This window comes from Vanellus vanellus, assembly GCF_965231255.1.
Source record: "Vanellus vanellus genome assembly, chromosome: 6".
Lineage (NCBI taxonomy): Eukaryota > Metazoa > Chordata > Aves > Charadriiformes > Charadriidae > Vanellus > Vanellus vanellus.
Window position 1 is genome coordinate 10,962,087 of NC_138911.1, and position 26,908 is coordinate 10,988,994.

General features: G+C 42.0%; 1 protein-coding gene across 1 annotated transcript in view; it reads right to left on the reverse strand.

Moving 5' to 3' along the window:
• Nucleotides 1–2,897: 2,897 nt before the first annotated feature.
• MICAL2 (microtubule associated monooxygenase, calponin and LIM domain containing 2) overlaps nucleotides 2,898–26,908 on the reverse strand; it is a 133,798-nt gene continuing 109,787 nt past the window's right edge. The window contains exons 30-36 of the mRNA XM_082484785.1: nucleotides 23,779–25,156; nucleotides 15,755–15,846; nucleotides 13,597–13,689; nucleotides 11,009–11,102; nucleotides 5,397–5,496; nucleotides 4,088–4,161; nucleotides 2,898–3,151 (exon numbers count right to left, since the gene is read on the reverse strand). Of these exons, the coding sequence (XP_082340911.1) occupies nucleotides 2,967–3,151; nucleotides 4,088–4,161; nucleotides 5,397–5,496; nucleotides 11,009–11,102; nucleotides 13,597–13,689; nucleotides 15,755–15,846; nucleotides 23,779–25,156 (2,016 nt within the window). The 3' untranslated portion in view covers nucleotides 2,898–2,966. The remainder of the gene's footprint in view (nucleotides 3,152–4,087; nucleotides 4,162–5,396; nucleotides 5,497–11,008; nucleotides 11,103–13,596; nucleotides 13,690–15,754; nucleotides 15,847–23,778; nucleotides 25,157–26,908) is intronic.

Genomic DNA, 26,908 nt, shown 5'->3' on the forward strand with positions numbered 1-26,908 from the left:
GACACGCATTACTACATTGTAGATACTGGTGGAGAGAAATTACTATGGGAATGATTCAGGGACTTCAGAGAGTGAGATATAATTTTATTTTTTTAAATAGAAAATTGCTCACATCTAGTCCATTTAGACATAGTCAATACATTCCAGCACATCACATTATACCCAAAAATGACAGTGCCAAGGACTTAAAAATGAACAAATCTATTATAACTTAGTGAGTCAATTTACAGAAAAGACTGAGCAGCAAGAAGATGCATAACCAAACCAACATTTAAACATATTTCTAATACAAGCCAAACATATTAAATTGACCTGTGAACAGTGCACATAGCTTCTCTTCTTTTTCCCCTCATTCTCTACTCATAATATATGAAGACCTGCTTTAAATGACTTAAGAATTTATTAATTTTTTAAGTCACTTGCACAGTTCATTTTTTGATCTAATCTTGTGAGGTACTTAATATCATGCAGGGTAACATTTGGTTTTATAGCAAACAGGTATCTGCTGTAAACTGAGATCTCAGGGGTTATATACAATTCAGAGCAACCTGAACCCGACCAGTTGCAGTGTATGCATCTCCCCTGGGCAAGCAGTCTGGCCTTTGGGAAAGGAGAGGATTCTCCTCCTCAGGACTAGGGGCATCATGTGTCTTCCTCTTCGTATGGCAGCAACACTACAATGAATGGACTTTTTAGAATATAAAAGTGAGGTGAAAAGAACAATCCTTGACTGATATATCTTCAGGTTTCTGCTGAGTTCCCCTGCTGTGCACAGCAGTAAGAAGTTTGCTTTGAAACTTTTTAAAAATACCTGAAAAGCATTATGACTCTCCGTTTTCTACAGGAAACTGATAGATGTTCTAGACAGTCTTGTACTATGGGATTACATAAGGCCTCTGGGAACAGTAATAAAATCCAGAAATTTTCTCCACAAAACTGGAAATACCAGCAGATCTCAACAGAGAAAAATAAAATATTTATTGCTGCCCTGCCTGCTCCTACTTTCTGTCAATCTTAAGTAACAGAGTTAGTTTAAAAAAAAAAAAATAAATAAAAAAAATCAATCACTGCAATCCATCTCAATAAAAATGTAATCCAAAGATCAGGTATGCTTAGCCTATGAATGACAGGGGGAAAAAAAAGTCTGATGGTAATTTTGGAACACATTCAAGGATTCTGCTATGTCTTTCCACTGCGATGAAAGACAATTTATACTGTTAAAGCCCTACATGTTATGTTTTAAGGGTATTCCTTCAAGTTATGGTAACCAAGAACATTGTTTAAAAATCTTAATTCATATTTTATTACTAATTATTTACCAAATATGCAAAGCTATCTACTCTACTATGCACAGCTTTACCTTTACATAGCTGTTAGAAATACATATCTATCAATCAAAATAAGAGACAACATCCAAACTGTAAAATGTAACCAGACACTCTTATCCTCTTTAAACAGTCTAATAAATAAATACAAATACATAAATATTGCAGAACCATAATATATTCCCTGCACCAATAGAGGTATATTATTTATCTGTGGTCAATAGGCAAATCTTTTTATCTTTAGAAAGAGTATTTTAAATTTCTTAAAATACAGCAAAAACTTAAGATCATTCATAAATTACTGTAACAGGATCCAGTGTGTATGTTACCCTACAAGTACTTACCAAGAGGGTTTTTTTTGGTTTAAAGCTTTTGTAACAGGAATGCTTCTAGCTCTGGCTGTACCATAGGCAACTGCAGCAAATTAGCACCATTCATGAAATAACGTGAACATCAAACCTTCTCAGAGCATGAGGTAAAATGATATTAAAAAAGAAATAGTCTTTCAGTTTCTCCTTGTTTTTTCAGTTTGACAATATAGTGCATCATACATACAGTTGGGAATACTACCAATCTTAAATCGCAGCATTCTCTCAGGAGAATGATCTAAGGAGAATTTCTACAGTATCTACAAATGCCTGTACAAAAGATAGGAGATAGTTCCTTTAAGCAAAAAAAAAAATGCATATATATTCTTGAGCAGCAAGATAAATGTAGTTTAAATATACCCACAACATTTTCTATCAAATGTTGACATTACAAACTCAACATTTTTTGCAAACCTTCTGAGTAATTATTCTCAGGGAGATCTTTAACTGCTACGCCACTCATCACAGTCTGTAATACTATTTGTGATGTATTTGATCAAGCAATTGTAAACTATTTTTAAATTACTATTTTTAAATTATTATTTAGCATAGTTTAGAGAAGACCTTAATCTGTGACATACAAAAGCTTTTATGAGCATGCAACAGTCTTAAGGGTAGTCACGCCTTTGATAACCCCTTATCATTGTACAAAATGTAGGGATTTAATATGGCTTTAACTTCTTGTTCAAAAACACACAGTGCATTAAAACATAAAAATACCTGGAAAATCAGTTTCTGACATTGCATTTACAGTAGTTGTAATGAGTGCTTGTATGTAGTTATTAGTCAAACGACCCTTCCTCCACCAGAAATAAAAATTAACCTTATTTTTATAAGAGATGCTTGCTTTCTGACCTTTAAATAGTTCACCATGGGTTGGCTGTGCCAAAATATCAACAAAACCACATACAGATTCAGACAAACAGATGGAAGCAATGCAGTCTCAAAAATACTAAATGATGTCATCATGTTTCTCAGGAACTCTATTCTCACCATTAAAATAAAATTCCAAGAAAACAACAGAGCTCTGATTTCTCTTTCACAGACCCTGATGCCCATCAGACAGGTAAATTCAGTCCTATTCTGTATTTCGGTGATCCTTTAAGCTGATAGTGAAATGACTCACTCCAGTATGAGCAAAAGAACTGCTTAAGAGCTTTTGATAACAAAACGACATGTCTCCCAAATAAACTGATACTAAATTTGAATTCCTTCATTTTTCAGAAGATGATTACAAATATTGCTGAAATCATGTCTATTTGCATGTGGCTGTTTAAATCCTGTTCAGCTGATAGCCTCTGGATAATATAATGCTTTCAAAGTGCTGGTCTTCTGCTTTTTCCTTCACTCTCTGCTCCTCTAAGGTAGTCACGAGTTTGTCTCTTTCTTCAACCACTTTCATCATCTCAGTAAAAATTTCATCCTCCTCATTCAGATCCGTCTCATCTTTAAGGCTGTCTAAAAGATGACAAAACAAGAGGTTAAAATCCAGATCACTCTTGTTATGTTTTGCATTGTAACTGTTGGTGTACAGGTTGAATTAATGTTATAATGAATGACAAATGAAGTCAAACCAGTTAATATTTTTCATGTTACAGTTCAGGGAAAATTTATCCTGCATTTGGGCCATTTAAGGTTGACCATTAAGGCTCCCAATGTCTAGAGGAGATCTTTTAGCAAAACTTAGATTGGAAGGGGTAGGAAGATTGCACTACTTATTTATAAAAACATTTAAGCTGGAGTTTAAATTTAGTTTATACAAGGCAAAAAGCCCAACCATGAAACGTAGTACCTGTAAGAAAAGGGAAAGTGTTTTTTCAGAAAAAACGTATTGAAATTGGCCATCACTTACAATCCACATGCTTTGAATACCACAGGATATTTTGGGGTATTCAGTGCTATGTAACCCCCCCTTGTCCCTGCATTCCTCCTTCCCATGATCTGCTTTCTAATACCAAGTGAAAGGACAAGCACAAACTGTAATTCTAAGTACCTAACAGCAGTTCCAAAATACTGCAGTAACCAATAATGCTACAGTTAACATAAAAGCAGATAACATCTTCTGTGTTTGGGTGGTTAAAGAAATTACTTTCCTTTGCTGCCCATCATCGCATGTTAGCTGGACGTTGCTGTCTGCACAGCACCATTAGTGGAACTACAGGTGCGAGTGCTTCTGATGCAGTTCAGTGTAAAACTGGGCCGGTTAGCTTAGCTGTCGTCACTAGAAGTCAGATGAGAAGATCTCACAAGTCGCATTTTGCTGGCTGAGCTGCACTCGCAGAAGAGCGCAGGAGGAAGAGCCTCAGCCACGCTGGTCCTTTTTGGAGCCAGCAGCGACTCGTGTGGGCACGGGCTATCGCTGTGGGCTGGAGCATACTCTCCCCTTTGACTTACCATCAATGGCCATTTTCTCTCTCAGCTTTTGTTCCAACCTGCTTTGGTGGTCCTCCAATTCTAGCTCTTGAGCTCTAGGTACAATAAAAAGTATGTTAAAGAATAACCATTTTTCAATAAAGATATATATGTTACTATTATTTCAACCAAGAAATTCTGTGTTCTGTTATCCGGTATTTTCTCCTCATTGGCAGTCAAGGTTAAAAGCTTTGCCTGTGCCTACATTGCCACAGCAATGCCAGAAGTACCACTACCACCCTTTGCATTACGTGTCAGATTAAGCTCCCTCATACATTGCGACCCTTAAGGCTTTAACCAGTTGTGGTTTGTTGGTGGTACCCCCGATGTGATGCTGGATAGGACTGAATGCTCCCACACATGAAGGACCCTGCCAGGCCCTCTGCACAGGAATGGATCCTGAGGCAAGGGAATTAACACGTGTGAACACATCCAGACAACATTTTGTGTCCTGCAGTGATCAAAGCAGCCTGCTTTTGCTTTTTAAACTGCTTTGCAGACAGCGAGAGCAGGAAGGATTGCTACCGCAACGCCCAGTGACAATCGGAAGGGAAAGAAAAGGTTTGGCTCCTGGCAGCATCAGCACGGCTGGGGAGAAATTGGGGTGCAGACAGGGCTAGTGGCTGGGCTGCAGGTCCGCGCACAGCGGGAGGGGCTGAGTGACTGACATGGAAGCGATAAATGGCAACGAGCGGCCTACACTGGTATGAAATCCCAGGGTGAGTAATGAGTGCTGCAGCTCTCATCGCCTTCCCACACTGCCCAGAAATAGTGGAGAAAATAGCTGAGAGTCACCTCCGCCTAACTGTTGAGTGCATTTCCAATGAGGTGAGGTGAGGGAGCTACAGCCAATATTGTTTCCATCAACCACAAACAGTGGCATCTGAGATGTTTTTTATTTGCTTGGTATATCTGCTTGTTTCATCGCTGTACTGAATTCCTAGATCTTTTCTCCTATGCACAATAAAACCTGTGATAAACTTGCACAACTATTTTTCTTCCACAGGTGAAAGTGCCCCAGCGTTCATTAGACCCACATTATATAAAGGCAGAGCATCTGTATGCTATACTGATTTAGAGTATTGTATATGATTGAAATAATTAAACCACTGTGAGAAGGAAAGATGAGGAGGGTTCAACTGAAAATCTGCGCTGAAAACAGATTGTAGCTGTTCTGGGTATGTCTATTCCACGACAGTCTCAAACGGCAGCATGCAGCAAGGTGTTCAGGTGTAACGTGAGTACACTTTTCCCCTCCCCATCTTTAGTACCAATGCTTGTCCTTACTTACATAATCAGGAGCTCAGACTCATAACGCATTAATTTATTCTTCTCCAGGACCAGCTCAAACCATTCATGTAGCATCTGAGTTTCATCCTTTGTGCCTGAATCTGTTTAAAATAGGAAAGTTGTGTGCTTTACCTGCTTGCCTTCCAATGCTCTTACCATTTCAGTTCACTTTAAATAGTCCTCATTTGTAAGCCAGGTGAGTCCAAATGTAGATTTTTTTTTTGCTGTATGTAACTTACATCACTAATGTCCGAGTATAACAGGTATAACATTCTTGTCCACGTTTGGTTGAATCTTGTAGTTTATTACATTTAAAGGTGCATTAGATTTAAAGACACTTGTTTTGGAAGTCAAGTTTTTTTTCTTTCAAAAAAATCACATAGACTTTCTTTTTTCAATGGTCACATTTTCTTTTTCTTAGTTCTGCCTTTGATGACATAGTTTCTCTGTTGATACTGGACTCCAGCAGCTGAAGTATATGTATAAATGGATATTCCATTAACACAATCAGACATCAGGATGCACGTGCTGGCAAGTATCAAGTGAGTCCCTGCTTCCAGTGGGCATCAGACACTCAATCAAATCCCTGACAAATTTCCATTCATTTGTCAACTGGCCTCTAAATCTGCATCTGGTTTGAATGACAGGAAAGGCCATGGGATAGGACAAATTATTATTACTGGGTGGTTTTTTTAACACTTTGGGCTGGTAGGCACTATACAAGCACAAAACATGAGATGGTCTCTCTCCCAAAGAGCTCACAGCTTGACTCTGCCTTGCTGAGGAGGAGGAGGTCGGCTTTCTCTTTCCCCAGGTGAGGGCCTTTACTGCCCCTAAAATGCCATCTGTGCAAAAATCTTTGGCAATGAAGAACCCCTGGGTGTTTTCGAGTGCCAAGTCAGAATAGAATACATACGTATTTCTTTTCCTTGCTGTCCTTTTTAACAGACTTATCACTTCACGTTTTCCATTCATTTTCTTCACAAAACACAACCGCCCCACCACCCTTTGATGCAGAATTACAGCAGCAGCAATGGCACTGCAAACACACCTCCCACAGCGGCTGCTCTGCCCATCCGCCCTCCGTTGCCACAAAATAGTGACCATTTGTAGGAAGCAAATATCCTACGCTGCTCCAGGTTGAGGCAATAATTTAGGTGACACGCTGACCCCTTCAGAAGCATAAAACCAAGAGCCAGCCCGTGCTTCTGCCTCAGCATGTGGTAGTTGCACACCCCACCGCGCTGCCGCTGCGTGTTGGAGGCAGGAACAGCCGGACCTGGGACAAAGCAAAAGGAGGTACCGCAGGCAGGCGGGGAAATGCAGCGCTCTCCTCCTCAAGTCCTTGTGTCACGCTGCTAGATAGTCAAGCATAACATCCCCATAAACCAGCCTGGCTGCTGTCTGTGGATGAAGGCTTATGTGATTTCTCCTGCTTTAAGGGCACCGCACCTTTATTTCAGATGACTGAGCACGCTGAAATTTAAATCCAAAGGGCTCAGGCTCAAGCTCCAGAGATGACAATTACAAGAGTATCATTAAACTAAGTTACCAAGTGGAGAGATAGCCAGAGTCCTTGCCAGTTCAGCAGCATTTTGGGTGCCTTTCTATTGTCATTTTGCCATGTGCTTTGTTCTCAGCCCCAGGAATTACCCTCTTGCTTCTGCTGCTTCAGCTGCCCCTCACTTTAAGGTCAAAGCCAGGATTTGAGTCCACTCAAGATCAGCAGTTTAAAGGCAATCTCCTTCAGGCAGTAACGATCTCACCCCATGCAGCCCTTTAGCAATCTTCCTGGGCAGGAGGGAAATTGTTGGATGTTGGGGATCCCCAGTCTATTTGCATGCCTTCACCAGGCACTGTCATCCCAGAGAGCTCAGGTCACCTCCTGCCAGCATCGGAGGAAGTACGTGGGCCCCCACACTGAGGACAGGAGTCATGCTGGCTTGGGTGCAGTTCTGTGATTTCTCGTCAGGGTTTGACCCCAATCTGAAGTTACTGTGAAAGGGAAGATAAAGCAGCAGGAGAGGGCAAAGAAATACTTGATCCAATTTCTACCCAATTGCATTAAAACTTAGCAGTAACGGATGTTTCCTGTGGATTCTTCCAGGTCAGCAAGTGGTAATAAAAAAAAAAAAAAAAGTCTTGTCAGAGTGACTGCTGGAGCAGTTCTCGCTGGGATGTGTTAATGGTAACTTCTCACAGGTCCAATGCAGGGATGCAGCATTATTATTTGAAACTTTATGTCTTCATATGCCACCAGCAGAAGTTACCATCAAAATTTGATCTTACTGTCATTAAAATCATGGCAATTGCAGGTATGTGTATGTCCTACACACACACAGAGGGTTGCTAGTCACTGTTTGTTGTCTTCTTGATAAGGCAATTTTTTTCTTTTTAACATTTTGTCTTTAAACTTTAAAGTCTCTATATCTGTAATATAAGATTGTGTATCATAGGTTGATCGAGGTAAGCAAAAGTTACGCACTTCTCAAAAATGCCACCCATTTTAGCAAACTCCTCAGCGCAAGCTGAAATAAAGATAAGAAAAAATAAAGTCCTTGTTTTTCTTCCTTTTCTATCCCACAGAACGCCCCCCAGGTGTCGCCAGGGGCATTTTTTCCCCTGAGCTTTTCAAATATTTGTTAAAAATAATGTTAATAGTTATTTAAGTCTGATGCGGTGCTTTATGCCTTCCAAGGGCAGAACAAGCCAATGAAGTCTTTTGCATAACGCAGTACGACAGATCTTTTTACAGGTTGGAGGGAAAACAATTTGAGAGTTTGTTTTGTGAGCCACACTGGCTTTTTCTTACAGCATCGCTAAAGCAAAATTTCCTCCTGGTTTACCCGAGTCTCCTTTAACCCAGATCCTGTTTGAAAGTCCGATATTCTTCTAATTACATCGTAGTTATCTCTATATTCATCGCTTTTGAAGCAACGACAGGCTGTAGAGGAGTATTTGCTGAATATTGTTCTCAAAAGCTCACCCTTCTGTTCTCCAGAGCGATGCTACGCTGTCCCTCCATACAGCAGTCACACAGTAAAGGGGGCTCGGCCAGTTTATGCTTTTTTAGGAACAGCTAAGCCTCATATTCCTTATTCCTACAGGTTTTCAAGTGATCTCTTTTGACTCTGTTGAAAGTTCTGAGAAACCTTGGATATGCTCCTTATGAAATCAAAAACTAGCTGCGACACGTGCAGATATTTGTTCACCTTCCAAAACACGGAGACATTTCTTAACGTTCTCTCAACACAGATTTGCCTGTTTACCATCATTCTTCATCATTTGTTTAGTCAACTGATCGGTTATGCTAATTTCAGTGGAAAACGTGTTTCGAGATTTTTATTTCTGTATTTTCTTGTAGGCAGGAGATCTCCATAAGCCTCCACAAATGTCAGTGGAAAACAAAGCGACGGTACACCAATGATTTATTATCTGGTATTTCAAACCAGAATAAAGTAAATAACGGGCATGAAAAATTATTCATAGGACTGATACTGTTTTTTTTTTTTTTTTAACGCATGAATTGTTGTCACTACAATTAGAAGATCATCAAAGCCTCGTTTTGCTCATCAGTCTTCATGGCAGTTGTTTCGCACCCACGCATGTTCTCTTCTAATTCAGTTGAGGAGCTAATGAATAACTCCCCCTAACAAAGAGGCCATTCATCCTGGGCTTACAGAATTATTAGAGGAGAGTTGCGTAAATGTCACTGAAGACTAGTGTTTGCAGGCCTGTCTCTAAATTTGGTTATTCACAACCTTTGCAGCTCAATATTATTGCTGAACTGTGATTGTTTTCTAATTACCTTAATAATACCTATTAAATCACTTGAATTGCATAAGCACAGACCTCCTTAAATACAACTTAACCTAATAAACACTGGTTAGTCATTAAACAATAATGTTCATTATTTTTAAGAAGGTTGAACGGAATATTAAACTCACCGATTCCTGCATCATTACACGTATGTTATTACAAGCAACAAAGCACTCACATTTTGTTTGGGAAACTTACAGCTTCATGCTTTTGCACCAGAAGAGTTATTGAGAGAAAGTAACATCCTACATTTCAGTATCTGCCCTATTTGTAACTGGCCACCTACACACAAACAATCAACAGGGAGAAAAAATAGTACTTTCACCTTAATGAGGGCAATCCAATTACTAAGGATGGGGAGAGAATGAGAAGCATCAATCTCTTGGCAGACAGCCTTCTTTAGGAAATGTGATTGTCAAAACAGCAAGAACAAGAGGTGGCTTTAGGCCATTTATCCCAGTACTCGGTGCCTATCCCAAGAGCTACAAGCCTCTTGTCCCTCTATATTTCTGACCTTTCCAAAAAACATATGACATATACAAATCAGCAGTAAAGAAAAAAGCTAACACTCCAAATCCAAGTCTTTTTAGCAGACTTTCTCACAGGTGGTAAGGTGGGTGCCATTTGATAAATGGTTATATTTTCATTTAAGAAAAATAAAAAAAGATGCTAGACTTTTAAATAACATTTGAAATAGGTTGGCACTATCAATGATAGGAAATACGTTAATAAATATAAAAGGCTGGACAAATGCCTTCTTGCTGAACTGATTAGTTCAGCGTTAGAATGGGGGCGATAACTGCTAAGAAATACGGCATTAAAAAACCTGGCATGTGGAGATTGTGCTGGGTTGCCTAGCTCAGACAACAACAAGATCGGGTGCCAAAATATAGCTAGGTTTTCAGTGTTGTGCAACTGCCTGTCATGAAAGCACGAGGCTCAGCTTTCTAAAACAGAGGTAAATAAAGACACAGTTGCAATCGGGCTGTCGGCTCCCCAGAATCCCTTCAGCGCAGAACCGCAGCCCCCTCTGAAGTCCTTTACACGCATCGTTCACACTCCCATCCCCATTTTGAGCCTGGCAGGAGGCCCCAGATGTCCCATCCCCTCTGCAAGAGGTCTCCCCAGGTTCACCCCATGAGCGCCGGGGAGCGTTCTTAAGGCTGGGCCGGCGGGAGGCCGCCGCAGGCCTGGCTGCTCGGGACTGTTGGTTCAGGCGAGTGAAAACCTTGCCTCCGACCGGGGCCAGGACAATGTCCCTGTTATCTTCTACCCACTGGGGGAAAGGCTGCATGGTTCAGGTCTGTGTGCCTGCATGCTGCTGTTGCTATAGCATGGCCACCAGCTCTAATCGTATTAATGGCATTTCACACTCTGGGAGAAGTCATTAAGGACTCTCTCTGTTACTAGGGATGGGCTGCTGCTGGCTCGGTAACTGAGATACAGCTCCGGGAAATCTCACTGGTTCCCTCCAGAAGGCGAAATTAAGCTCAGGATGGGATTTTAAAAAAAAAGGTGGTGGTGGGGGGGGAGAAGTAGATTCGGGTTCAATAGCAAGGCAAATAATTCCACATCTGTGATAGCCAACAGAAGTTTACAGCACTCAGTGTAAAGGTGCTTGAGCTAACAGAGTTTGAGGGAAAGGGTAAACAATTCTTTTTGTCCGTCCAGTTACTCTTTCATTTCAGATTTTGCACAGAACTCTATTTCTATGGCAATCATTAAAAAGGCCTCTGCTTTTAAAAAGGTTAAAAAACAACCACCAAACAAACAAACACACACTGCCTCATTTACCTGATTCTCCTCGTAGTTCTCTCTCCAGTTTGACACCAAAAATCTCCAGTGCTCTTTGTCTTTCCTCCAATTCTTCTAGTTGGCGCTGGATTGCCTGCAAAATCGTCATGAAATAAAAGCTACAGACATAGCTTAAAAATTCAGAGACAGAAGACAGTCTCAGTGGTTAGAGAAACAGCTTGAAAAGGACTCGGAGGAGTCATACAATTTGCAAACTCATTGAGCATATTAGGCGCCTAAACAATTTAATAATTCCACTAGGTATCTATCCACATTTTTATGTCAGTAAGTATTGTAGGTACTAAAAGAACCTCAGTTTTTCTGAACTTTAGCTCTCCCATTGTAAAACAGATCATAAAGTTTCTGTGTCTCACAAGGTGTGAAAAGTCAATACCTTACACATTCAGAGGCACAACTTTGGAGATGCTACATGAATAAAGCTCTCATAAATATCAAAAGTTTACAGCTAGAAAGCTTTGCTAGCTATTTTGTTGTCCATGGGGTTTTGTTGTTTGTTTTGCTTTCATGTTTCACAAGCCTTTGACATAGGGAGGAAAGGGTCTAATAACTAAGAAGTGATAATTCAGTGGCACTTCAGGAAGGACTTCCACATTCACTGATCCATCCCCTTTTAAATAAGATTTTCAGAGGTGCCATGTGGATAACAGGCATGAAACACCTTAAAAGGTTAAATTGTCAGAGAGAGATGCTCAGCAGTTCCCATTTCAGGCTCTGTTAGGGAACACCAAGCCAAGCCCTCAGCAACAGCCTAACAAACATGAAAGATGGTTTGAAAAGTTTAGGCTTGATTGTTTCCACAGAGCAATAAAATAAGAGATGTGGCATATGCATCTAATTTTAACTTGAGATAATCTACAATTCTCAGATTAAAAACTACAACATAGCTGTTCTTACTTTGGATTAAATAAGATAATGTTTGTCATGGTTTAACCCCAGCTGGCAGCTAGAACCATGCAGCCACTTGCTTGCTTGGATGGGGGGAGAGAATTGGAAGAATAAAAGTGAGAAAAAAATCATGCGTTGAGATAAAGGCAGTTTCATAGGTAGAGCAAAAGGTGTGCACGCAAGCAAAGCAAACCAAGGAATTCATTCACTGCTTCCCATCGGCAGACAGGTGTTCTGCAATCTCCAGAAAAAACAGAGCGCCATCAGGCATAACGGTTACTTGGGAAGACAAAACACCATAACTCTCCCACTTCCTTCTCCTTCCCCCAGCTTTATATACTGAGCATGACATCACATGGTATGGAATATCCCTTTGGTCAGTTGGGGTCAGCTGTCCTGGCTGTGTCTTCTCGTGCCGTCCCAGCCTACTTGCTGGTGGGGTGGGGTGAGGAGCAGAAAAAGCCTTGACCACTTAGCAACAGCTAAAAACACCAGTGTGCTATCACACTACTCCCATCCCAAATCCAAACCACAGCATTATGCCCGCTGCTAAGCAAAAAAGTTAACTCCATCCCAGCTGAAACCTCGACGCTATTTTTCTTTCCTATGGGCTTTATTCTGTCATGGACTTTATAGTAATGGCTAGATACTAGCATTTTCTAAAATCCACTGTCTGGTTCAAACACAAAATTTCTCTCCTTTTCAGCAATACATTTTGCAAAAAGCAGTGATGTCTATAAAAACAGAGATTTCAGATTCACATCTGAAAAACAACTTATTAATTTTGTTTTTTAATTTAATATTGGTACAGGAATAGCAAAACTATCCACCTGCTATACTAATACAACAGAAGATGATGGAGAGCTCTGCCTGTAAAAAGCCTGCTCTCCCCACTACCAGCTCTTGACTACCATTACAACGCGAATTAATGAGATTAAATCTAGCTCAAATTTCTCTGCCCTAAGATACAGTACAGATGCACACAAAAAGCGCTGATGGCCACATAAACTATCAAGGGGTGTGGGGGGGTGCATATATATATATGCATATAGATATTATGTGTTGTAAGTGAAACAGATAAACCTGAAAATTCTGACACCAGAGAGAACACAGTTTGAGATCAAGTCATGCAGAAGGGCATCCCCAAATCTTTGAACTGCAATTGGAAATAATAAAACATTAGCAGCGTCCAGAGCTTTTCCAGCATTTTCCGAGGAGCAGGGCCTGTATAAAGTGACGTGACTTTGCATAATTAAGAAAGAAAACGGTTGATTTTCACTGCTGTGGCAGAGAGAAAACAAAAAGCATCACATTATATTCACACCCTCCTGTAGTAGATAAGGGTAATAGCTGAGTTTCTTACATTCTCAGGGGCTGATATTATTTCTCCCTTTCTAGCTCTTTCCCTCTTAAGTGTATTCTTCTCTTATTGCCGGTCACTATTCCCTCTTGTTCCTCATATACAATTACAAAATTATGATCATCTCCAGGGGCACACGTGGATTTGTCAGATATAGAGATGCAAGGCCCCACCACATACATCTTCCTGCTCCTGATGGTTTGGGGGGATTTCCACACAGAAGGCAGTGAGCTGCAGTGAGGAGCGTGGGGAGGTGTGGAGCCCACATCCTCGCTTGTCACTCTTGGGAGACAGATGGGACACCTGTGAGCTACGTTTTCACCTGTGCTTTGTGAAGCCTCTTCAGCTCCTCTTGTTTAATCAATTGCTTTGTCTCCTTCTCCAGCTTCCTTCTCCTTCTGAGAGTCCTTTGTGCCTACAAAAGAGAGAGAGAAAAAACAGGCAATCAAAGCATAAGTATGCCATTACAGGTTTCCTCAAACCTTCCCCAGAATCACAGAGCCATTGAGGTTTGGAGAGAGCTCTGGAGATAGCCTAACCCGACTCCCCTGCTCAAAAGCGAGGTGAGCTACTGCAGGGTGCTTAGGGCAACCTAACTGAAATGAAAATATTCATGTAGCAATATGGTCGTGCATTTGCCTACACTGACTTTAAATCATTACAAGCTCTTTTTGCAACCCTAAGTGACCGCAAACTGTGTCTACCAATGAAAAAATCACAAAGTTGACTATATACAACATTCCTCTATACATGGCTTCTGCAGACATCACCTTCACCGGGGAAGAAGCCGTGCACAGGCGGTGGGAAGCACCAGTTTAAGGAAATTCAACCCACTTGCTGTAGCTGCTAAGTAGTAAAATTCACTTTGGATCGCTTTTAACACTGTAAGAGGGACACATCTGAAAGACACAGCTATCACAGGACACTACCTGAAGCCCTACGAAACCTCCCCCAATGCCATTTCTCTACCACATTACAGAGGTTTTTTGTCTTTCCCTGGGGCACCCGTCGCTGCTGCCGGGGACGCGGGGCAGCACGTGCTGCAGGGATGGCCGAGGGCATCATCTCTATGTGCTCCGGCTTGCCCTTGACCCAAGCTATCTAGAAGTGCCTTAAGGCTGTGGTTTTCCCATTTTGGAGGAGGCAGAATGCATGAGCACTGCAGACAAGGCGATTAATAAACTAACAAGCCAGGAAGCCGCTAAAATTTTTCCCACTGAGTTTTGCCAAATGGCGGTACTGGCAACATAGCAGCCAGAGCTGGCGTGAGAAGAGGTGCTAGGAGGCAGTCGAAAGAAACAAGCTGAGTGGGGAACGTGCATCAAAACCGAGTCACTGCTAACGCAGCTGCTCGTTCACCCTGGTCCTGGCAGCGGCCCCGGCAGCGCTGCCTTCCCCACCGCCTGGTCCTGCCCATCCCTGCCGCTGCCTGGTCCGGTGGGAGTTGCTCCTATTCAGTTTTCTCCCATGTCTCCTTTCGTTTCTCTCTTTTGTTTAAACTTTATGTAATTCACCATAACGTTATCGTTCCTGTAACAGGAAAGATGAATGGTGAATTCTGACATCTCGGCGCATCCGACACAGAGCCACCGGTGGGATGTGCCACCACACGTTGCTGCGCTTCTGCCTCGTGGCACTTTGGTTCCTCTAGAGCTGTGCAACTGGGTTTCCATTCAAAGCCCCCCTTAGCTTTCAGCTCAGCTGTGTTTTCCAGCATACTAGACGGCGTCTTGCTTTGCCTTCCTTTCCTCCCTCCCCCTCCAAGGTAACAAATCAAAAGGCCGCCTCGTACTATTAATTCCACTTACTGATATTCCCTCCACAGGAAAGAGGTAAACACATTTCTGATGAGCTATGCAGGCAATAAAAGCTCTGTTCCTTCAAATCAGAGCTGGGTATCAAGAGTTCACTCGTGCTTTAACCCCACCGCTCCTGCCAGCCACAGGAACCGAGTTAGGGCTCGGAGATCCCGGAGTGCAGCAGGCTCTTTCGCCATATAAGGTCTGGGTCTGACTTCGTGGCTCACGCAGTTGTTCCGATTAGGATAAACACAGTGTTTTCCATGCAATCTGCCTGCAGCGCCTCTCAAATGAAGTTGTATTTCCCCAAGGGAAATCTGCATCTGTTTGGTTTAATTTTTTCAATGGTTTGCTTGTTGGGCTACATATTAAGGCCACTTAAGAATGCAGCTTCAAAGTGGTTTCAGCGAAACATGGCTGCTTGTCATATTAAGACCTTCTCTGTCAATGTTGGTGTAACCTGGGGGAATTAAAGATCCAAAGGGGAAACAGAAATTTTGATTTTCATCTGTCTTAAAGAGTTTTAATGTATTTTTCTCTCCATGACACGTAACTTCCACTGATAAAGCGTTCCCGTGCCCACTTTGAGAAATTGCAGCGTGTTTTGGATCAAAATCATATCATAAATCTTAAATACAGTGCAACTGAGGAAATACCTTTCTGTTTCGAAGTCAAGCTTACCTTGTGTGTTAATGAAGGCTTGGATTCAAATTCATCATCGTCAGAAGTCGAATATTCGGTATCTTGTTTTCTGACAGATAGGTATTCACATCCTAAAATGCAGGGAAAAAAATAGTCAGTGAAGCAAAAAACACTGTTCTTTAACTTATACAGATGCTTTGCACCTGCCCTGAGTTCTAATCAGCAGCACCTAGAGCAATTTGGAAATTTGGCTGATGGCATTAATTAAATTTCTGATCCCTGTCAAAAATTCTGTCTGGGTAGATTTGATTTTTTTCAGGTATTACATACAGATAAATTAATTCCTTGAGCACCCTGCATGTAGCATGCTGTTCTGAAGGCTCTCAACATTCATTAAAATGTATATCTGAAGTTAGCCATATTACCCAAATGATTGTATAAGGCTCACTATAGAGTGTAATTGAATGCAAAAAGTCTGAGCCAGCTCTTAAACAAATTATCCTTATGTGGCTTGTAGCATCTGGCACCCATTTTTACTACATGACATCTGCTCAGTGTAAAATAGTTGGCGTCAGAATGTCTGGTCATATAAAAAAATCACAAATGTAATCAGAAGCAAATGGACTAAGAGAACAAGGCTTTATCACACAGCCTCATGCAACATAAATATTTCATTAATTATGTCTAAACAAACGTCACTTATTTTTCTGCTTTAGGAATATTATCACATCGTTGAACTGTTGATTAAAATGCCATAATAAGTCAGGAAAATCCATACATCACAACAATGCACTCCATAAGGAAAACTCAAAGGCTGCCTTTGGAAGAAGCATGCTTTCAGAATTATAAATTAAATTACATTTAATTGCAGCAATTTTATCATGCCTGTTTTTCCAGCATCTTGTTTCAACTGGGTGTAAATATTTGAATTTCTTCTTAATTTGTCTAATTCATAGCTTCATTCGCTTTATTTCAGAAAATAGAACTGCTTTTGGAACATCTGTCTCTATGCTTCAACCTGCTACAGGGTTAATGATTAACAGCTGGGCAACATCTTGGAAATGTACATTATTTAAAGCTAACAGTGCCATTTTTCTTTGTATCCGAGAGGTAACAGTTGGCTTTCTGTGTGCAAGTTGTATTCAGATTAAAATCTCTTCCCATTCTCCCGGTGTAAATGTTTCTTCTTTGCCTTGTCCTGGATCCCAGTCCGGAAGTAGGACTTCTGTCCCAAGCCCAAATTTAAAATCAGGATCCACGAAACACGTTCATCCCAGGTGGTAAAGCAGTGAAAGCAAGTCCAAGTCATTTGAGGTAGAAATTCTGATTTTTGTCAGCGGTCTCAATTTTAGAAGCACCCAGTCCTTGGCGCTTGGTGAAGCTGCAAGCTCAGAGGGGCCAGTGGAGCACACCTGGGTCCTGCCCTCCTTTTCGCAGGACAAGTTCCTGGGCAGCAGATGCCATTCCAGGCCCTTCCCCTGCTCCCGAACTGCCCAGGCTGCCACCCCACACCCACCTCCCTCCTGGCGCTTGGAGGAGGGACACAGCTCCTGCTTGCTGACCTGCTGGGGACTCTCCGATGGCTCACGACTGCCGGGGTCACACCGCTGCCGTGCACTGCCCCACGCTCTGCGGACGAGAGTGCAAATCCAGCTGCACCCCGGCAGGGACAGTCAGCTGTGAAGCCCTTCCCAGTGCACGAGACGGAGGGAAACACGGGGGGTATCACAGTCACTACTTTTTTTCAGGAGCAAACTCGCCTACCTTACTTTTCCCTGTGCAACTCTAAGTTTGCAGTAACTACCCTGCGGTCACACCACTGGTGAAATCAAATTCCATAATAAGCAAGCAGCAAATCTCACAGCCCGGCAGGGCTGGAAACACAAGCAATTACACGCTCCCTTTGTTCTCTCAGTTGTGGGAATAAGTGACTGCTTCCCCGTGTCCTCCTCCTTGGGCGATATCAATAATTTAAACAGCGTTACAAGGTCTGAAGGAAAAGCAGCTTGCTGTAACACAAGGGCACCTGCCTCCTCCTCAGGGGTGTGACACAGGAGCTTTTTGTCTTCTGGGGACAGAGATCGGGTCAAGCACTTCCCCAAGGACTTCCAAGGGCCACCTCACGAGCGCTAGGAAGCTGATATCTGTGCAGAGACGAGATTCATCACATGCACAATGCCTAGCTGCTGTGGAGAGCCAGGTATTCGCACCTTGCTCTGCGGAGAAAAGCCATTTAGATTGCTCTGAAACAGCTCAGCCTTTCAAGAGGTGCGGTACCCAAAGCTCTGCGAGACAAGAACCACCCAACTGCGATCAGCAACATCCTTCATCGTCTCCACCCAAGAAGCCTACAGGACAAAGGACCACGTGAAACCCCTCAGTGCTGATGCACCTGATGGATCTACCTGTGCACATTGACAGTTATGGTCTCAGGCATATTTATTGCGTATACATTTCACACCACTGATGTTCTCTGCTAATATAACGTGGATAATTGAAGCACGGGCTTCTCTAAGGAGCACACAGCAAAGAGCGACAGAATTGGGATGAGAATAAAGGATTTTGGCTCCCAGATGTGTGGTCCTGCCGCATTTCAGGGATATAGAAACAGTGGGACAGCGCCTTTCTTTCAGCATTAAAAGGGCAGCCATACAGTGCTCTGCTCAACTGTTTTTCTTTGGCTATTTCCTTATGGGAGAGACCAGAAATATGCTTTAAAATGTACCCCAGCTGCAAATTTCAACTTCAAGACAACTATAACAAGCATAGTAAGAAATTACCTCACTGAATGAACTTGCTTTAGGCAGAGCTAGAGTAAAATACCACGTTTATTCTCTTTTAAAAAAAAAAATAACAAAACCAACCAGCAACCCCCCCCCTCAAAAAACCCCAAACTCCGCTGTTCTTTATTACAGCATCTACATGTTCTGCTATAGATGACTAAGCATTAATCTTTCCCATCTCTAAAGGGGTGGGATAGACAAAATTTAGCTGCCAGCTGTAAAGATTTGGACAAGGAGTTGACACATAAAAATGTTCAACCTGGGGACTTTTACACTTACCAGGTCATTTAAATCTGAAACTTAGAACTGTAATAGTAAAGTTCAATAATAATAATTTGTCCGCTCCAAATATGTCAAGTCTTAAAGCTCAATAGCTATACAAAAGATCACCAAAACATATTTTTTCCAAATATTAACTCAACCCTTCTAGTCTTGGACTTTTGCTTTCCTGCCATCTCCTTCCTTCAAAATGGGAGTTATTTATTACTTATTTCTCAAGTATTCTAACATTTCCCTAACTTCCAAATTAACAGATGTTATTCTAGAGCTTTTCCACCCCAGCTAACATGACTTTGGATCACTAGGAATGCTCAGCTGTTTTTAGTTCTTAATTATAAAGGGGAAAGGAACAAATATTTCCATAATCTTCATTCATCTATTCTTGATTTCTACCTCACAGTAGCTAGCAGGAGTTTGGTCAAGAGACCTTTCCAGCATACCTGCTTTACAGCTGTCAAACCACAGGAAACTGAGTATCAATTATTATCGTTATTAATTTTTATTTACTCTGACAGTGTCATAGAATATGCTTCAAAGTACAAAGTTGGAGGAAACCTCCAATTCTTGATGTTGGGACTTGGTATCCTCATATGCGTATGTCATAAGAGACAAGAAAAATTACATCCATAAAATTAAAATTCCTCCATATGGCCAGTTCCTTACAGCTTGGTAGTCCAAGGGCCACTTTGCTGTAGCCTAAGCACGCCGACATTGAATGCCATCAGCAGTAAAACCCTTGCTGTATTCAGAGGGATCAACTGGACCAAAGTTCAGTGCTTTTGAGAACCTCTCCCTTAACATATAAATCTAAGGTACTGGTTTTCCTAGGAAACGAGGCCCTCTGAACAAAGAGGGAGGTGTCGTATGAAGAGGTTAAGAAGGTGATGCCTTCTGTTAGACATCGGCAGTGCCATATCCGCTGTCACTCTGCATGTCACAGCTCACCTCCCTTTCCTGGGGTGTTTTTGTGTCACAGTAACGACTGTAGTCTAAGTACACAGAAAGTCTGGGAGCATGAACTGTTTTTATAACATAATGTTATATTACTCTGGTGGCTTCTTCTGTAAGCGTCCGAGATTTCCTATTTTTATAACGTTGTTGGAGTCAGTCATGACCACGTTAAGTACTTCAGTGTTTTACAAAAGGGAGAGGCAAAGCTACCCATATCTCTTGGGGCACTGGCGTCCCAAACCAGACGGGACTTGGCATGAGGTAGGAGATGAAAGGCCCGTAGAAATCAAGAGTGGGGTTGGCTATTTGGCTTCACATCTCTGCTTCTCCACAGATTTCTCATGTGGTCTTAGGCATGTAAGTTAATCTTGTAGTGCCTCAGTTCCCCTTCTAAAATACGAAATCACTGAGATACCAATGTCCCAGCTGACAAGAATATTGCAAATATACAGACTTTTGGTGGTACAAAGAGCAGTAATGGGACCCGTGTATGAACCTGAAATATTTGCAAGCAATCCCTTTTCAATCTAATAGGGCACAAAACCAGCAAAGTGAGTTCATGACACATCTAATTTTCTCATCAGCTGAATTGGTTAATGAAGTGAGCCGTGTAAACAACGCAATCACAAACTGAGTTATAACAACTCTCATCTCATCTAAGGGACGATTCTAGGAATGTTTTCACATGACCCCTACTCTGTCAGGGACAGAAATATTCCTCCCATGTCTCCATCGCTACCAAGAAGCAAACCTGGAGTCACAAACATGTGCCAATAACCAACTGCCTTTGTGGGCTGGTCTTCAGAAGGTCTGTCTCTAAGTCCAAAGTAACCCAAACCCTGGGCCCACTACTGCTTCTCATTGCAGTCACTGCTGACTGCAACCCTCTCATGCAACCTGGCTTAGCTCTCTTTTATTGTTGTTTTTCTGTGGTATTAATGATTTTCAGTATGTATAACTAACATGGCACATTGGCATTTTTTTGAATTTCAAAAGGGCAAGTTGGCTTAGGAGAGAACAGTTAACCATTTGATTGCTCAGTTTTGTTGATCGAGTTTTTGTGTTTTTTTTTTTGAAACTGCACATTGGAATACAAAGGAGGAATCAAAGGACAAAAGCCTCAAAGATATTTGTGCAGTAAATCAAAAATCTGGCATTGCACCTAGAAACTCCAGTGTGACTATTTGCGGCCATTTGTATATTCTACAGGCAAACTTAGACAAGATTTTTTTTATTTTTTTTTTTAAACCAATCTCTCACTGAAAATAGTGCATTATTTCGGTAAGATTTGTCTAGGTCCCACACAGGTGGTCTGTGCAGCCGGATCTCTGCGTAGCCCAAAATTTCCAAGTGGCTCTGAGGAACAGCTCTTATGAAACAGAAAGAAAGTGTTAGCCAGAAAGCCTTTAGACCAGCTCTGGCTATCAGAAGCTGGAATGACCCATATGGAAGGTGTAACTGCAGGCGTAAGTTTGAGTGACAGGCAATCTGCTGCTTAGTAAATTCAGATCTCTTTTTCCTCATGCTGAGCTTCAGCTGGTGGCTGAACTCTTGGCAGGAGATGACACAAGGACAGAACATAGTTTCATCTTGGACAGACACCTGGGTCTGAAATGCAGAAGTCATCAGCATAGGAAAGACATCTGGACATGTATTTGCAGATCAAGTAACTAAGATAAGGTATAGGGAAAGATGAGCAACATAACATAGAAGTGTGTGGGCTGAGACTGAAGGTCCTTCCAGACTGTTTCCAGCAGTGGATGTCTAAAGGAAGGCTATAGGCACCGGACAGTCATTCCTCGCCTTAATACTTGGCCGGGTTGAGGAGCTTTCTAAATTGGATGTGGTTTCTAAGCACCTGGCTAATCCTCAGTGGATTTCTCTTCAATGAGCTTGCCCAGTCTCATCTCAAGCCCACGGAGTTTTATCACCCAGCTCATTCTTTGGCTCCACAAGCCAACATCCTATTGAGAGAGAAAGCACCAGCATAAGGTAAGACCAACCATACTTGCACAGAACAAGTCTGTCTGGTCTCAGATAGACTAGAAAAGCCCTACTGAAAAGAGACAAGAGGAGTACGAGAAAGAGTCTCATTAAATTGGTTTCTGCAAGGTGCTGGGAGTTTTTTTTTTTTCTTTTTCTTTAAAGAAAGTAATTTTTCTGAGACTCATGGTAAATTTCAAGAGAGAAAAATAATGACATATAATGTGGGCTAAAGCTTGTCATCAGTTCATGACTGAAGTTTGCCAAGCCTGGCCTCAGACGAGTGCCAATATGAGACAGAAATGCCATTTTAGAGAGCCAAGCAGGACTTGGCTCTTTACCAGTTTGATTTACTCAAATATGAAAGTTTGAAAAAGTTCAGGGAGCTGCAGTGTTGAAACATTGAAGATGACAGATTACTGGGCAAAAGGCTAGATCAAAGCTGCATGTATTTCTTCTGAACAGACTTTGCAATGCCTATATTCAATAATTACAATAACTTAATGATTCCTCTTTTGGCTTGCACAGCAGAGGAACGCAACGCGTATTAATCCAGCAGGTTTTTCCAAAATATTTAAAACAAATACAGTATAGCATTATTCAAACCTAACAGGAGCTTTTCCCATGTAAGTAGGAGCACAACATGCCAATTATTGTAATACAATTCGTTAAGAGCAAGTCAGCTTGGCTTAGTTGATGGGTGATAACCAGGTACAGACTCAGAAAGCGCCTCCTGTTTGAGACCACCGCATGGCAGGTGTGAACACTAGCGACTCTCTGTGGCTTCAGTGCAGTCCTTAGCACCCCCCGGCTCAATGGGGATACCTGGTTTTGCAAGTTGTTAGATAAAGGATGCTCCCACAATCCAATCCAAAAATTCAGGAACGAAAGGGGGAGTTATTCTATTGATTTTAATAAGCTTCAGATCAAGACTTTTACATACCATACATCTTCCTCACAGTATGCAGAAGTTCTGAAGCAGAAGAGATGCAAAAAGGATCTGGCAGCTCACTGGGAACGTTTCAGTGGCTTCACATTTTACATACAGATTGTTATTTTCATGCTGCAGTACAGCAACAATTTTGGGGTCACAGTCGGAGTTGCAATTTAATAAAGTAAGAAACAAACAAGTATGTCAATAAAATTCAATAGGTTATTTAGTTAAGTAACTGTGACTTTCTGCAGCGGGCTAGTGGAAAGATGGATCGCGGAGAAAGACAGGTGGGTGCAGCTCTCATACTTCGTATTTTATACCTGAAACTGTGCTGCACTTAATTCTTTCTGAACCTATGCTCAGGTTACTCAGATTGTTCTTTGTTTGATGTCAGTATTTCTTACTCATCTGCAATTTTAATACTAACTTTGTCCTTGCCAGCAAACCTGAAAATGGATGCCTTTTAATCCCTACCCAAATAGTCTCACAAATAGGTTGGAGTAGGACAATAAAGTGCTATGTCCTCTCAAATAAAAGAACAAGAGCATATTGATGACAGTGCAAAGCTCCCAAAAGTACGTCTACGGTTCGCTCACTACGACAGCAGACAGAGCTGAAGAGACACCTGCTGAGAAAGCAGATACACAAAGCTTCTTGCTGTTGCAACCGTACTGCTTCAGTCTCTGAGCTCGTCACGCAAAGGGCAGCAAATGTACTCTATATTGCACTGGAGCTTTCGGTGCTCATCCTTCTGCTTGCCCGCTGTACGGCCCCTTCTACAACATACTCAGTGTCGCAGCGGCAGCTGCTCTTCACAGCGCCCCGCTCTGCCTCACCGCCCCTTCTGCCTTGGTGAGTACATTTTCCCGTCCCGAACACATCTGAACAGCAGCAAGCAGCAGACCAAACTGGGGTCCAGTGAGCTGTGCTCTGCTTGCATATCCACTGCTCCTTTAAACCAGAAGCAACCCCTAAACCTTAACCAAAAATTACATTTATTAAGTTTTTCTGTGTAGAAAGTAACTATAAATTAAACATAACATACAACAGATATGTGTTTGGGTAATCACACACAGGTCTCTTAAATGTTAAGTGCTATTACTAGAAATAAATAATTCCACTCATGCCCTCACCTGTAGAAGGATAACATAGCCTGTCTTCTGGAGAAGAGTCCTTCATAAAAGGCAGAGATGACACGAAGGAATTCCCTTCTCTGTCACGAACTTTACTTCTCAGCCTATCAAAGAGCGACCCAAGACTACCCTTCTGTGCAGAGTGATCCAGATTGTCCTTGGAGGTGTTCTGGGGCTCTGGAGATGAAAGGAGGAGGTACTTTTCATTACAGATAAATACGTCATCCGTGGGAGCCCCAGATGAAGTCTCTTTAAAGGTAAACTTTTCTAGGAGTCCTGGGACATCCTCCATCCTAGTGCAAGATGATTTCTGAGGTATACTGGTCATCTTGGAAGGGCCGGTGTGAGGACTGTAGACTGGGAAGGATACCTCCTCGCTGTAATCTCTTAGAGAACTCTTTTGAGAACCGACAGAAAAATGAGATGGATTTGAGAGAGGGCTCCGGTTTCCTAAATGCTCTCCTGCCCACTCCCTTACTTTAAGCTCCTGTGGCTGAGTGTTATTTATTCTATTATTGTTACTGTTCCTTTGGCCTAGGGAATAGCCAGGAGTACTGGGGAAGCTGAAAAAAGCTTGTTCTGAAGAGGCTTTGGCTTTGTTGTCCGAGTCTTGCTTTAGCCCTTCTGGAGATGATGTTAGAGGCTCCAAAATGGACCTCTTGATCACATTGGCTATGAGCCTCAGTGGTGATTTTGGCCGGCCAGCTGCATGCTCCCTGGCAACTGCATCTGTACACCTCAGAGCACCTTTTGTGTCAGTGGGCAAAGCTGGTTGAGCATCGTCTGCAAATAAGTGAGGCGTAGGACAAGCAGATAGTTTGAATACATCTTTTCTCCAATCAGCATCCTTCTCCTCTGAAGTCGCCATTACTCCTTTGTTTTGATACCCCGGACTGGTTTCACCTAGGTTCGCCCCATTTGAATCATACGAGTTGAGTACAACAGCTGTACCTCGCTGTTGAGTACAAAGCACCAGCCTCTTTTTTGCCTCCTTGAATTCTTGCTCAAGCTTTTCTTCTGGGTGCCTTGTATTTTTGTCATCTTTTTCTTTCAAATCCAGAGATGACAGTATTTTTGTCTTCCCGCTAATATCTTCTGGTTCAGAGGTGCATTTCTGTTTTTTTTCCTTCCAGCCCTGGGCTGTGGATGTCCTAATGTCACCATCTATATCTTCAGGCTCAGAAAAATCAGCAGACAGTGTCCCATTCCCAGGAGAGATCCGTGGAGAACCCCTGGTGCTGCTCTGAAAAGGACAATGGGGCACATAGAGACAGATGTCTTCAGGCATCTCTCTGGCTTTTTCTTTTCTTTGAAATACTGGGCTGTAGGGTTTGAAATGTCCTCTTGTAACTTCTGGTGGTTTCTTGTAAGAAGCCAGCTATGAAAAGAAGATTATTTTAGGGGTAGAAAAATACAGTTTAGTGTATCGTTTATTTCATACAATATTTTAATCAATTTCAATCTTCACATAATACTAATAAACATATCACATAATACTAATAAACATAATATTTTCTTTATATACACACATACATATGTAGACAATAACACAATAGGAAGAAAAGCTTTTCTCCCTAAAGGGCTAATATTTCTCTAGGACTGGAGATCTAATACTACTGGAAGATTTAATAGTCTAAAAATAATGTTTTTCATGCTAAGAATCTGTCATATCTATATGAATTGCTTTTAATATTTTCCTCAGAAAGAAACAGTCCCGTCTACAGGAAAATAAACAAAAGCAGATCTGTTCGATTCTCCTGGGTGCATTTCAGTTGCATCACCTTAGAGTTTCCATCAAGCAAAGAGACCATCATCTATCCTTTCCAACTGCATTTATAATATCGCATGCTTACATAGCGCAGGTAGGAATGAATAAAGTGACCCAGAAAAGACTGTAAAACACAAGATGGTAGTTTTGAACAATTCAATTATTTCTCTCTTATGATTATGTCTCATTTGGTGAAGATTTAAATTCATTACTCTAGCCACCGAAATCTTCTGCTGGAGATAGTAACAAGGATAAATGCCCACATTACCTAGCCAGCAGACCAAACCCAGAGTTTCTTAACTTCTTGAAAGACAGGCATTTTATCCTCAATGCTACGCGATAACGGATGGTGAGAAGATTCAATTCCTGTTCCCACTTTTGTGCCAGATTCCCAAATTCACATGGGTGAAGCCATTAATCTGTCTTCTTGTTTCCCAGAGCATCAGAAGTAAGGCAATAATGATTACTCCTTGTTTCACAGTTTTATTTGATTACTAAAATTAACATTGGCCAGGATCTCAGATAAAAAACCATGAGGAACACCAAGAAACAAACACCCTCTTAATCCTCTCTCTTCAGAGTAAGAAAAGGGCCACCAAGCGCTGCTTATAGAGCAGGAGTTGCACGGAGTCACCTCTCCTTGAGTGCAGCATGGCCAGGCAGCATTGTGCAGCACTGCTCCCCTGGGACATTCCCTTCCTGGCCCCATTGTCCTGGACCGGATTTCAACTACCACCGTGGACGTGGAAGACTTGATTTTTTTTTTTCTAGTGCAGACTTGAGGTCAAGCAACTTTAATCATGTTTAACCCAAGGGCGAGAACAACGAGCTAGAACACAGAGGACATGGGCTGGCCCCTGCTCCGCCCAGCTCCAAGTCTGGGGGACGTGCTGCCCTTTGCTTGGGATGGTCAGTCACGACTCCTGCTGCAGAACTGCACTTAGGGCAGGCCCACCCTTCCTCAGCCTTAAAAAAAAAAATTAAAAAAAAAAAATTAAAAAAAAAAAAAAAAAACAAACAAACTTGTAGGTCCTGATGGAAGCTGAAGATGCTCCTGAGCCATGGGAGGTGTGGAGTCACTGGAACAGGTTGCCCAGAGAAGTTGTGGAGGCCCTATCCCTGGGGGTGTTCAAGGCCAGGCTGGACGTGGCCTTGCGCAACTTGGTCTAGTGGGAGGTGCCCCTGCCCAGGGCAGGTGAGGTCGGAAGTAAATGATCTTTAAGATCCCTTCCAACCCAAACCATTCTCTGATTCTATGAGTCCAAGGCCTGCTGCAAATTAGGAAAAGAAGTCGTCCGCCAACCAGGTGCAAGGGGTAAACATTAGACACAGGCACACCTACATATAAGGGCTGTAATGGCC